Here is a 14,388-nt window from a genome sequence, read left to right as displayed (position 1 = left end):
CGCATAAACACATTTCATTACACCAAATACACCAAATAATGTTCTTTTTAGCAACATCATATGACCCCTTTAATAGTTTAATAGGGGTGTAAAGACTATGGTGTGATGTGAGCTCTAACTTGGCAACACGTGACAAAGGCTGGATTGAAATTGTGATGTAATGGGTTGCCTTATAAATTGTCCTATAAATGTTTAAACAATATACCTGCATAATAATGAATCATCAAATTTATTGTCTGTCAACTATGCTTTTACCCAATGGACGTACAATAAGCACTGAGCTGCTCTGGTAGCACAGAGACAACCATTGTGCTGCAATCACTGCTTTAGTAATACAGACCCGCACATTCAAAGGCTAAATCCTGCTTTACGGGATTATGGCCACCCTACCGATCAATGTAACAGTGGGAAACTTTGCAGTGACGTTTGACGGTGGATGACGATAATTCTGGCTGCAAACCACTGGCTGCTTACAACTAAAATTTAATTTGAGTATTGATTTGAGCTCTTTGTGATATAGATAGATAGATATATATATACTGTATATATGGCCCAAACTACAGCAGGGGTTTCCAAAACCTTTTCATGCCAAGTCAAAACCCAAATATGATTATAACCTTGCTGGGAACCCTCTTCCCAAAATATAAAGATAGTTATACCTTACAATGAATAAAAGACAAGACGGAAGTACACATTTGCAAATGTGCATTTATGTGATCATTGAAATAAACTCAAAATATATTATTAAAATATTATATGAGAACTAATTAGCTTGTATAATTATTATTTTAACATTTTTAGCAGACAGTGTATTTTTATCTAGACACATTTAAAGTATTGTTAAATGTAAAACCTTATTGGAAATATTTTCAGTTCAATTTCAAAATTCATTATTTATTTGTATAACATTTTTAACAATAAAATATTCATAAAAAGCAGTTTTACAGAGAATGCAATCTAGAAATATGCAACAAAAGCTTCAACAAACTATTCTTCAAAGTTTTATGGTGCAAGAACGGCGAGATGAATTTTTTTTTTTTCACAAAGCCATATGCAATATATGTTTTTATTTCTAAATGTCAACATCTGTGAATATTACCTGTTTTATTATATACATACAATTATTTTTACATTCTTTAAAAAAATTTTTTTTTACCTATATTTACATATACAGAATTTATGGTAAAAATTTTAATTTCTGATTAGCTATTAATATGTAGATTTTCTCAAATGTTTTACATTGATGCATTATTTTATGTCATATAATTATTTTCTGATTCTAATGAAAATGCCTACATATATATTTTGGCATGTGTACAGGGCTTTGTGTTCAAGGTCTATTTCCAGACATCGTTCACGTTGGCAGCACATAGTTTTCACTGGTGTTGGAATCCAGTCAAATCGTATTGGTCAGTGGATTGCCAAACCCTCCCTCACATTTAACCTCTAATAACTGCTAATATGTCTGACACACTCTTTCCCATCCACTCCCTATTTTATTTATTTATTTCTTTATTTTTAATCACACAATGTGTTTGGGGTCAGGGAAGGTTCCTCTTGATTAAAATATGACAGTCATGATGCTATTGGCTGCAGGCTATTGGTCAATGTTCTCTTTGCTCCTTTTCTCAATGTTTTTCGCTGATTAACATAAAATCTGCACTGTATAATCCCATATGACGTTGTTAATCCATCACAGGTCACACTACAAATTATTGGAGCCTGCTGTTCCGCACCTCACTCAGTTCTGTTGGCTTGAGCAGCACCGCATTGTGTCAGGTAAGTGTCGTTTCCTAGGACAGAGCATGGAATTTGTTTTATCATTTAGAATGCAAGTTGCTCATGTTTTGGAATCTTCTAAAATATTGATGATGATGTATTATTCTCTATTCTCTCTAATCTATTATTTGTTGGTGTTTGAACTGAGGTAGCGTGACTTGGGGTAGTCTGGGACATTTTTTCACTTTCAACTTTTACAGTTGATGCAGTTTTCACATCAGAATTTCAGACCAATGGAGACTTATCACATAACAACCCTGCTGAAATGCTTGTGATATAGCCAGAAATGTCTCAATTATATAACCTAATGTCTCAGATTACTCTAGTTCAGGGGTTTTCAAATTGGACTTCGGGAACTCCCTGATTGGACACAAAGGGTATCTTGGGGGTCCACAAAAATGATTTTACTAGAAGACTACAAAAGTTAACATTTTATTTCTATTTAATTTTAATTTGTGTTATTTAATTGGCCTTATTATGATTTACTAGTAGTATTTTATTTGTTTTATTATTTTGTCATTTTATTACCAGGGTTTCTGCAGGTCTTAAAGGGGTCATATGATGCGATTTTTGACCATCGACATTTATGAATGTGATATTTCCCTAATATGATAAACAAATTAAGAACAAAATATAATTTCTTCTCTAAAGGCTTATCATAATAAAATAAAACATTTTTATCTTCTAAAGTAATGTCAATTCCCGAAATCTCTTCAAAGAAGATCTTAAAATCACACCAGAATAATTTAGTACAAATACAATAAAAAAAAAAGATGGCATATACTTTCATCATTCAAATTACAAAACACACATTTCAAATCAATATCCAGACTGCACTTGTCAAAGGAGGGGGCTTTGTTGAAAACTAAAGAGAGCGCGTTTGAGAGAGGCGGGGCATGGAGGACCTACAATAATGTACAGTATTTGAAAAATAATGTGTTTTTTGAACATTAAAGCATGTCAACATATTCTGTTACACCAAATACACAAAATAATGATCTTTAAAAAAGCATCATATGACCCCTTTAAAAAGTCTCAATTCACCTTTTCAGAAATTAAGGCCTTGAAAAGGAACAGAAAGCCTTCAATTCATGTCATGGCATTAAATGTTGCATGCATTGCAAAAATGAATATCTTTCTTAGTTGTATTCCAGTACAAATATCAAAACATCCTTAAGTCAAGATACATTTATTTGAGATGCAAAATGAAGATCTTAAGTCTTGTTTTCTGATAAATTATTTTCTGCTTTCTAAACACTGGTCAGAAGCCATATTTATCAATAAGAATATGGATTACAAAATAAGGAAATAATCTTTAAAAATAAGAAAAAATATATTTTATTGTTTTTCCCCCCATATTTTATTAGCTTTATTTTATTTGCTTATTATTTTAGTATTTTACTCTAATAGTGGGTAAAAAAATAAGTTTTGCCTTCAGTACAGTGACAAAGCCACTAATTTAATTTTTCAAACTACATATTTTCTTTATTATATCATGCTTAATTTTTCTTTGTCAAACAGTACAATTGAGTGTTTATACATATAACATTTTATAAAATACATATCTGCCTTGTATGAGAAACCATCATCATTTGGGGACCTGAGAATCAAAATTTTTGAAAACCCCTGCTTTCAGTGATTGTTTCTAATTAAATTAATATTTAGACAACCTGTTTTGAATTTAAAATGACAGAGAACTTTGGATCATCAAACTAATGAGAGTATGACTTAAATACTAAATGTATGTAATGATAACAAGTTTTACCAAGTCACTCAACTAGTTTAATTTCTCATGGTTAAAAACCATTATGTCTTTGTCATAAAAATAAGTTTTGTTGGAGAGGAAGCATTTTCCTTGTGATCAATATCTCTCTCTCCACAGAACGTTGCACTGAGCATCTGAAGCAATGGCTGTTGTTGTAAGTAATTTTTTTTTGTCTTTTATAAGCTGTAAAACCACATTCAATGTTGCATTTGCTTACTGACCAAAATATGTTATCAGAATGAAAGAGAAATTTGACAAGTGTAAAATTAGCAAAACACAGTATTGCCCACTTATGTGAAGTCTTAAGACCCTGTTATGTCACACAACATGTGATTTCACTCAGGTTCCTCCAAACCATCACTCATTTGGTGAACAAATGTTTTAAGAACAAGGCGGTTCTTAGTGTTTAGGGATAGAGCTACAAACATTAGCAGCTTATCCCCAATCTCAGGTCGGGTTTACTAGGCTTTACGCAATTCATGTGAGTGAGCTTAGCACTGGCCCACACTAGCTTCCATCGATTAGGGCTACTAAACTAAATTGTTTGCTTAAACTCAGGATTAGGATGTTTTCATAAGTCTTTCTCCATAATAGAGTGGAACATTCCGGATGGTGTCCGAGGAGGAGCAGGCCCTCAGGGCTAAACTGGAGCACCTCACGGTCAAAGATCACGGGCCGGTGTTCGGACCTTACGCCCAAATACCTGACCACACGGTGCAGAAGGTGTGAGCAAGTTTTTAGAAAGTACAAAATATACACAATTAGACTGAACACAGCACATGGCTAAATATAAATGTTCTATAGCTAACTTTGCTAAATTAAGCATTGCTGTTGCTAAATTTCTACACAAAACACCCTAATAACCAACCAGACACCCTAGTAACAACCTAGCAACTATATAGCATCACAGTGGCAAGTTTGGCACAAGATTTTGAGAAAATTAAAAAAATCCAGTTAGCGTTAGACAATAGCATCTGCTATCAAGTTAGCATGATTCACTACACATTCTGACAGACAAAAACTCACCAAAGCTGTTGCTTTACGAACAAATTGTTCTATTTTTGAATGAATATTTTAACTTGTGATGTCATTGTAGGCTAAAGATGAGCTAAATGAGACAGATGAGAAGCGAGTGTCAGCTGTAAAGGAGCTCAGAGGTATTATCAAAGAGAAGGCGGATTCTGGAGACGACCTTGCTAAAGGTGTTCAGGACACTTTTGGGGACAACCCCGATAGTGTGCTGGTGAGGTTCATCCGTGCTAGGAAATATGAAGTAAACAGGGCCTATGAACTCATGAAGGGTAAATAGTTTTGCCAAAGGGTTTTTATTTGGACATTTGCTGCCACTGGAATGCTTCTCGCCCTGAGATGTTACTATTGGTTTTATTGTGTTGAAGGATATGTGCGCTTCAGGCGGGATTACCCTGAACTCTTTGAAAACTTGACCCCAGAGGCTGTCCGCAGCACCATCGAGGCCGGTTACCCAGGGATCCTGTCCAGCAGAGATAAATATGGCCGTGTGGTGCTGCTCTTCAACATTGAGAACTGGGATTATGAGGAGATCACTTTTGATGAGGTGATTTTTTTTTCAATGATAATAGGCTGAACCAGTAGTAAGTTTGTATATTGATTGGTGTCCTTTTCTCTTTTTAATTTTTTATTGTATTAATAAAAAAATATACACTACCGTTCAAACATTTTGAGGTCGGTAAGATGTTTTTTTTTGTAGAAAATACTTGTATTCAGCAAGGATGCATTAAAAAAAACTAAAAGTCTGTTACATGTATTGATATTGTGTTTGTTCCAGATCCTCAGAGCCTATTGCGTGATCCTGGAGAAGCTTCTGCAAAATGATGAGACTCAAATCAACGGGTTTTGCATCATTGAAAACTTTAAGGGTTTCACCATGCAGCAAGCCTCTGGCATCAAGCCCACAGAGCTGAAGAAAATGGTGGACATGCTGCAGGTGACCTATTGACTTTTAGAAAAATAGCTCTCTGTATTAGTTCTTAAAGGTGCATTCAGTAATACTTACCTACAAAGAAGGTTTTATCACAAAGAAATGAATATGAAATTAATTAATCATGACCAACTGCTAATAGTGCATTTCTACAGTGAAAGCAGTAACTGAAAACTATTTGCTTTTTATGTAATGCTGCAACCTCGCCACTAAGTGTCAGTATAAGTCCAAGATGACAGTAAAACACGACTGGGCAATATTAGTACATACACACATTTTTTTTTTGCATCTAAACCATAATCTAAACATTAGTTAGTTGGCGTATCAACCTTCATAGTCTATATTAATAACACATAAATGTCCATCTTTCCTCATCTTAATTGCTGCCGCTTCTTGTGTATGGCAGGATTCTTTCCCTGCGCGTTTCAAAGCAGTGCACTTTATCCACCAGCCCTGGTACTTCACCACCACCTACAATGTGGTCAAACCCCTGATGAAGAGCAAACTGTTGGAAAGGGTAAACTGTGTTTATTGCAAAGAATATTCATGATGGATGAGAAAGTGATTTTGACTTTCTGTCTTTGAAGGTGTTTGTTCACGGTGATGAGCTGGAGAACTACTTCAAGGAGTTTGATGCTGAAATCCTGCCTTCAGACTTCGATGGGAAAGGCCCCAAATATGACGGAAAGGTCACAGCAACACAACTCTTTGACTAAGCACTTTTTATCTGTGGCAGTACAAGCACGCGACTGTGTGTTATTTTAGTTGTATTGTATTACAGAATGATTGAATGTGTTTTTGTTTTTCTGAGAGTGAACCCAGCAGCATAGAGACTTTCCCATACCAAACCGCCAGCCTCACTGGAAAAGTCTCCAGATGTCTTTGAAAAGGAATGAAACAGATAAGATCAGTTAGTTCTCTGTGACACTCTGTTTTATAGGAGTGCTTGACATTCCTCACTAATCATGGGCAGGGCCCCATTTTCAGATTTACCCCGAAATATAGATATTCTTTTGGAGCAGATGACAGAGTACAGACATTTCTGTTGTTTCTCTTGTTAAGTGAGAATGGAAAAATACTCAAGCTTAGTCAATGTGTAAAACATAATTATAAGAATATATGATGTTTTGAATGGATAACTTTCTATAGAAAGTTAAAGTGAGTACATAAAATTTCATTATAATAATAACCGTTTTACTAAATAAAAGTGCACAATTAAAATGACAACTTTATTACATTGTCATGTATTTCCTGTAAAAGAACGCAAATAAAAACCTTTTGGAATGTCAAACATTGTACTTGAGTGCTACATCTATTTCTTTCTAGAAAATAAGCTGCACAAATTATGGCAATTTCCACAAATTGGGTACAAAAAACTAAAAAAATGAAGTCATTAAAAAGAAACCAAAACATTAAGGCAGTGAAAGATGCTTAACCTTTAGACAAAATTGATCATCAGCCTCAGGAGGTCAAACTAAATATGTGCTGTTTAATTTTCTGTGTTTGCAAATACTGGAACCTTGTTACCAAACAAAATGTGGGACATAAAATTTTATATATTAAAAAAAAAAGTTTTTTTTTTTTTTACATTACATTAAAACAAGCAAAAAAATAAAAGATATAGTTTTAAAATAATAATAAAAGTAGTCAGAATACTAAAATAAAAATAAACATTTAGGATTAGATATGATCTGATTCCAGTTCTTAGATACTGTCAAGAGAATTGAACTGGTTATTATTAAATGACAATTCAAGACGTGACGTGAAAAAGCTAATCCACTTCTACAGTGCAATAAAATACTATGCCATTGTTCTTTGGTTTAATGTTACATTTAAATGAAATAATTTGACATGTTTATTTATAGCGTTCTACTATAACAACAGAGAATGATAGTAAGAACCACAGAGAGAGAGAGAGAGAGTTTTAAAAGACGCCAATAAATAGGTCAGTCAGATAAAAGAATATTGCTACAATTGTTTGTGCTTCCATCTACAGGAAACTATTTATTAAATACATTTACTGAAAATAATTGTGCCACTGAAGCAGCAATAAAATGCAAAAGTGTCAATAAAACATAAGGCAACCGGACAGACTATTCAAAAGAAAACGAGGACCATTTCAATGTAAGTGCAAACTTTCAAATTATATTGAATTTCATCACTAATATTAACAATTTCCAAACAGATCAACATTTTAACATCTCACAAAGGTGATTTGATGAGTTATTATTTGAGATATGCTGACATCACAGTATAGAAAAATCTATGTAAATGACAGCTGGTGAACTTTGGGTTAGTTACAACAGTTATTTGTCTTAACCTCTTTACCATCTCCTCTTGCCAAATATGTTCTTCCACAAGTTTCACTATAACCTTTTCAAAAACATTTTACGAATCCCTCTGCACAGTTTGTCAGGCTTTGTAGCGATACACCATTGACATCTGACACAACTTACGGTAAGTATAATTTATTACTGTATGTGCTTTCTCTCAAATTCCTGCTTGAAGGTCAGAGCAAACTCTAGTGAGTCAGATCTTTAGAAACCATCATCTAACCTCAACTCAAGAATTGCATGAGCAAACAAGAACACCGTAAAGTGTTATGCTTAGTGTTGCACAAGGCATTGTTTTTCCTGCTGGCATTGCGGCCTGTGTTTCTCCCACTGGCAGATAGTGTTGGCATAACTGACTATGTCTTTGTCCATCCAGAAAAGAGGTTGAGGAAAGAGAACAGCGCCTTCAAAGAAGCCGAGATGACCTCCATGTAGTGTCAGTGCAAAGGTCACATTTTGCTTCTTTTCTGTGGAGAAACAATACAGACTTATTTTAGGAACACATCAAAAGTTAACAGCATTAAATATCAATTAGACATATACTCAGAATGCTCAATAATCCATCCAAATTTATATACAAGGCTACAAAGACTTCTGTTGTGGCCTCTTTAAAAATGCATCAACTTTAAAGTTCTGTTGAAGCTCAAGGGAAGGAGCTGAAGATCAGGTGACCCATATTTCCTTAGTTAGGCTCGTTAATAGGGGTTCGCTGCTGGGTCTTTCACCTGAGGCTGAAGGAAGAAGCTGACGGCAGTAATCTGATAAGTAATCACAGAGGGAAGGATCAGATGGCCCTGAAAAATTCAGCGCAGGTGTCCAATGCAGGATCTTAGACACACAGCGGTGCTGAGAGTCTTAATGGGCGCCTAAAAGCACTATTAGGCCATACGTGTCGAAGATGTTTGACTTTTTTTTTTACACTCCTTTGGTCTGTCCTTTGTTTAATGGCTTCTTTTTTGCTTGTTAAAAGCCACTTGACACATCCATTAACTCTTCCCAGTAAAGATGGATAAAAATGGAAAGTAATAGATAGAATAGTAAAAATCTAATAATATAAATACCTGCTAGTGTGCGAGGTATCGTCAGCAGTGACTGGTGGACTAATGGATCAGCTGAAGAGTTCATCAAGAGGAGAGGAACACTGATCTGATATAAGAGACATAAGATTATGGTTATCAAAAAAACTAATATGAAAAAAACAATATGACTTAAAGGTGGGGTAAGCGATTTCTGGTAGCCAATGTTGACATTTGACAAACAAACACACCCCTACCCCAAAAGGGTCTCGCCGATCGCAGGCCTTCCGCTCCTTGAGTTCTCTCCAGCGCTGGAAAGCTGATCCGATATTTACACGGTCCTACTTCTTGCCTTATTGCCTTAAGCCTTCTTTTGTTCCGCAGACGTTTTCCTCATTTGTTTTTATCCGCCATCTCTATCTTTCTGTCGCTCGGCTCACTAATGTCTGTCCTGTGCACTGAACGCTCTCTCCTCCACATCATGAGTAGTCACGCCCCTTACTGCTGATTGGCTACAAGTTTGTTTTGCTAGTCGGCCCGAATCAGTTTTCTAAAGCGTTTTTGAAAAATCGCTTACCCCACCTTTAATATATCTGGCTTTCAACAATATTACATACATTGTGAATATAATGCACACAGCTTTCCTTCTCATAGTCCCTTCTTTATGGAGTTGTGTCCATGAAACTTCCTAATAGATACATACATTTTGAAAAGAATCATTATGGGAACTTAAGATGCAGTCAGAATTGTCTCATGAAAGCTTTTAAAGTACCTCATAATGTTGTCATCAATCTGCATGAGTGAAGTGGCCGTATACAGCCAGCTGAGGTCGGCGGGCTCCATTTTGCTAGAGCTCATACCAAATAAACTTGCCCTACAGGATAGATTTACTAGACTCAGTTTCACATGGTCAGTAAATATAGGATATATAGGGATTAGGGATGTCACAATTCTCAATATAATATTGAACGATTCGGCACGACACCCACGGTTCTCTCTGAATCGGCTCTGTTTGTGTGCCAGTGAGTCTGCGCGATGAGATGAGCAAATGCCTCCCCGCTTATAACGTGCATTTTAAAAAGCAACACACGCCGAACATCTTCCCTTGTGAGAAGCGTTTCTAAACCTGTTGTCCAACAAGAGAGCATTATACCATGGTTTTACTCCACAACATCAGTGGAGTGTTTAAAATAGCTTCCTTTTGTGATCTGATGTGGCTTCACAAAATGACAGAATGAGGCAGAAAATATATTCTATACTGTAATAAAGGCTATGTCGATTAGCAATGGATTACAAATATACTTAATAAATAAAATAAATAAATACTAAATAATTAAATATACTTGTGGCTTCCAGTATGAATGAAACAGACATTACATGTGTCTATAACACTCAATAATGGCCAATGTCTGAAACAGACATTACATGTGTCTATAACGCTCAATAATAGCCAATTTTGAGTAAAAATAGGAAAAATAATACTTCACTCAAAAGAAATTTGAAGTAGACATATGATGTCCATGTTTTTCTCCAGTGTACAGGATTTTTTTTTTGTTAATTTGTTTTAAAAATCGCATTAGAAACCGCAAATCGCAAAAAAAAAAAAAGCCACCCGAACTGAACCAAACCTAACCGAAAAGCAGGATTAAAAAACGAGGTATAACTGTTGCATCCCTAATAGGGATATAAAAAAATTGGTTGCCAGGGTTGCCACTGGTTGTCAATCATACAGTTTAGTGGATGCCCTGACTGACCAACTACAACCAGATATGTCACAAAAATAAGGATACTTACCTGTGAGATAGAATGATTTTTTTCATGTTGTCTGCCATGATGTTGTACAGCCTCCTACACTGATCCCACTGTAGAAACGTCTCCTGAGCCCTAAAGACAAGCAAATATAAAATGTATTTATTTTTTAACAAAAAAACTCATCTTATTATAAAGAAATTGTAACCAACTGTCTGGTTGTTTTTCACAAGTATGCTTGTTTCGTAACAAACAAGCATGCTTGTCACACGTGGCTTACCGTACGTGAACATACTCGGAGAAGTCAGCTCGATGTTTGGTAGCGCTCCAAGATGGTTGAGAACGCACCTGTAGCCTTGTTTCTGTGAATAATCCACAAAGGTCCATATATAATGCTTCTCACTATGTTACCGATCCCAGGACAGATCACCATGGTGATGTCATCTGTGATGGGACAGAGACAGATAAACTCTAGTGAAAGAACGAGCAACACCTTTTCCTCTCCAGAGGAATCGTCTTAATCATAAACACCCTAAGTGGATGAAAATGTCAGGCTGTCAAGGTCTAAAAATGCAAGTAAGCATCATAAAAAAAGATTATTTGTGCTTAATAGTTCAGTCTTTTTGAACCATAGCTCTGTGTATATTTTTGGATCAAGATTTCCTTTTTGGGGTCAAATATCCCTTTATTGCAAAACCCAAGCTCACCTCCAGTACTGTGGACACAAACAGGTCAAAGGTGGCAGTGGCTCCATCTGACATGGGCAGGTACTTACACAGCCCACAAGGTTTTGGGGACTTTACCCTTCCCATCTTCCCATAAAGAGCAGTCTGGAGATGTCCCCTCTTTCCCCATAACAAGGGAGGGATGTACCTGGATACATGGGCATGTGGCATAATATTTATAAAGAGTGGCTCAAAGGTAGTATCCAAATATTTATTTAACAAAACATTTATTCCTGGATTCTTCTAGTCATTCTACAGCAAATCACATCATTTTATTGTATTTTGCCATTTAAAAAAGATGCCATGTGTGAGAAGATTGCAAAAGGATGACAAGAAAGCTTTCTAGTCAGCAGCACTCACTCTTTGGTTAGAATGGGGCAAGACTTGAGCAGGTAGCGACTGAGAGGGGTATCTTGACAGGTGATGTCAGGGGACACCGTGGGACACTTCAGGTTCAGGCTCCGCACTATGACATACAGAACCGTGGCTACAGCAGCCAGCTTCATGCCATCAAACATGGCAGGCATCTCAGGAGATATGGTGCGGATGTCTGCCTCCACTTGGGCACTCATGGTGGATTAGTCTACTGATGGCTGATTTGAGGAAATAATAACAATAAGGAAAAAGAAAATGTATTAATAATTTAACTTATAATAACTTTTAAAGTGCAAACATGAATATATACATAAGCAGACAGTAGAATATCACATATTTCAAATATCACTTATACATTGTTCAGATCAAATGGAATAAGCCCAAGTAAATAAGCGTCTCGATATTCATAAAACTGTATGTGTAAAACTTAAATGTCAAATAAATAATTTTCTAATTAACTTAAAAAAATAATGTTACTGTTTTTTTTGTAGAAAATATTAGAAGTATTTTTCAAACATGGATACAAAGATTACATATCTAAGAACTTGACACTTGTGTCTTAAACTAGATAATATTCTTCTTTTTATAATATCAGACATTAATTGTTGTTGACCTATATATACACACACACCTGTGCGTGCATGCATGCATATGTAGTAAAAATAGAAATAAGTAAATTTGCACACAATTAATCCAACTTAAAAAAATATGCCAAACACATATAAAGATAAGATAAATGACAAATACAAAATAGATAAATATTGCACATAGAATGCTAATAATTTCATACCACACCTTGACTTTAAAAAAAATATGTGCTGGGTTACAAAGCAGCTTCCGAATGTCAGTGTTCAGTCCAGCAGAAAAACTGAGGCTCTTCACTGACCCAGATGTGTCATCCAGTCGAAGTAAACTACATCATGCAAGAGTTACAGGGGGTTAATCAGTTTACAGTGACCCTATCCATAGAGTTAAGCATTCTTCTGACAAACATACTTAGGATATTATTAATATCATTTATTCAATATAAATTTGCTGTTTTACGTGTATTTTGCACTGGTTATAAGACAATACAGGATGCGTTGAGCAATTTATGCATTTCTTGTACGCTATGCTATAGTAGAATATAACTAGCCTATAAAATCGAATTCTTAGCATGCACAGTTATGCAAAAAGAAAACAATGCATACCTTGGCTTCACAGTCGTCCAGTGATTCCGCTGTGCCGCTGCTCTTGACATCTTCACTGTACAGTACTCAGAGATATCAGACGACTTCAAACGACATGCAGCGTGCCTCGTCATTCACTTTACACCCAGCAACTGGAGCGCGTCTTCATTCGTGCCCTCTGATTGGAGCAGCGTTACAATGACGTCAGAGTCGGCGCGCCTTCAGCGCCATTGGTATTCGTTTGGTTCCAGCAGTATCACTGTGCGCTAGAATTACAATAGCGTCAACTTCACTGTCACTCAATAGCTGTTACCTGAAGTGAGCAAAAGGTACAAAGAAATAACACTTAAGTTTAAGTATGGATACTGTGCTAAATTGTTACTAAAGGAGAAGTCAAAATATTGGGCCAAAAACATAGCCTACTTAAGTGAAAGTTAAAACCAAAAAAAGCTTTCAATACGTAATTGTACTTAAGAAGTTTTATTTTTATAGAACCTTTCCACACGCTCAAGGTCGCTTAAAGCATTACAAGGTCGCTTACTTAAACGTTTAAAGTAAAAGCAAGTTTTTAACTTGAAATGTATGAAGAACTTTCAACGTGGTCAATCTCCTTTGTTTTGCATTGTTCCACAGAATAGAATAAATATATTCACCTAACTAAATGATAGATAATGTTATTCCTTTTAACGTATTTACTGGACATGTTTGTTTGTTAACCTACCTATAATTTAATTTAAACCTATCTAAATAATGACCTGCTAATAAATGTTATTCCTTTATACGCATTTACTGCACATGTTGCATTTAAATTCATTTTAACCACCCAGAACTAAAATGCTTAAAATAGAGAGGAAAATCCCATATTCTAAATATACATAAATAGACTAAGTAAATAAATAATGAAAGAGATAGATAGATAGATAGATAGATAGATAGATAGATAGATGATACTTGGTTGATTTAATAGCTTACGGCTTCATATGAACAGTGTGCTGATTGATAATTTCCACAAGATGGCAGGATACAATTGAAAACACACACCATGCCATATCTGGAGCAAGTTGTTTACAGTTTCCATGTATTAGTAGCTACTTTCGTCAGAGTGGTATGTCCTCACAGAAATTCAGAGAATTGGAGAGAGCAGACGCAAAATTGACAACAGGAGTGGACCAACAGTCCAAAAACATCTGGAAGACTCAATATAGCTATTACACGGCAAATTCCAAGTAGGGCCAAATGCACTCTTTAATGCACAGTTGATTTGATCCCCCTTATAAATTATTGTATTATTTCCCGTAAGTGCCATAAATGAAACTCAGTTAGTCACTCTAAGTGACGCTAAATAAGATATTTTGTGAGACAACCAGGATCTTAAATGTCTGATGTTTAAAATCCAGCTCCATGATTTCCCCACAGCCGACATCCATTATGTTATTAGAGATTAGTGGCTCTGCTGGAGGAAAATCAACCTCACTTTATATTCAATCAAATCAAGTGGGACTGGCTAACGTGTCTAG

General features: G+C 35.6%; 1 protein-coding gene and 1 pseudogene across 1 annotated transcript; one reads left to right on the top strand and one right to left on the bottom strand.

The window, feature by feature from the left end:
- Window positions 1-1,687: 1,687 nt before the first annotated feature.
- Window positions 1,688-6,326, top strand: rlbp1b (retinaldehyde binding protein 1b). Its single transcript, XM_016475240.1, has 8 exons — window positions 1,688-1,779; window positions 3,662-3,698; window positions 4,139-4,267; window positions 4,641-4,845; window positions 4,942-5,120; window positions 5,352-5,510; window positions 5,911-6,021; window positions 6,092-6,326. The coding sequence occupies exons 2-8, from the start codon at window positions 3,687-3,689 to the stop codon at window positions 6,218-6,220; spliced, it is 924 nt and encodes a 307-aa protein (XP_016330726.1). The 5' UTR covers window positions 1,688-1,779; window positions 3,662-3,686; the 3' UTR covers window positions 6,221-6,326.
- Window positions 6,327-7,841: 1,515 nt separating this feature from the next.
- Window positions 7,842-12,986, bottom strand: LOC107679587 (abhydrolase domain-containing protein 2-B-like; annotated as a pseudogene).
- Window positions 12,987-14,388: the final 1,402 nt, after the last annotated feature.

This window comes from Sinocyclocheilus anshuiensis, unplaced genomic scaffold, assembly GCF_001515605.1.
Source record: "Sinocyclocheilus anshuiensis isolate Anshui unplaced genomic scaffold, SAMN03320099.WGS_v1.1 scaffold288, whole genome shotgun sequence".
Lineage (NCBI taxonomy): Eukaryota > Metazoa > Chordata > Actinopteri > Cypriniformes > Cyprinidae > Sinocyclocheilus > Sinocyclocheilus anshuiensis.
This window is presented reverse-complemented; position numbering and strand designations above follow the sequence as displayed.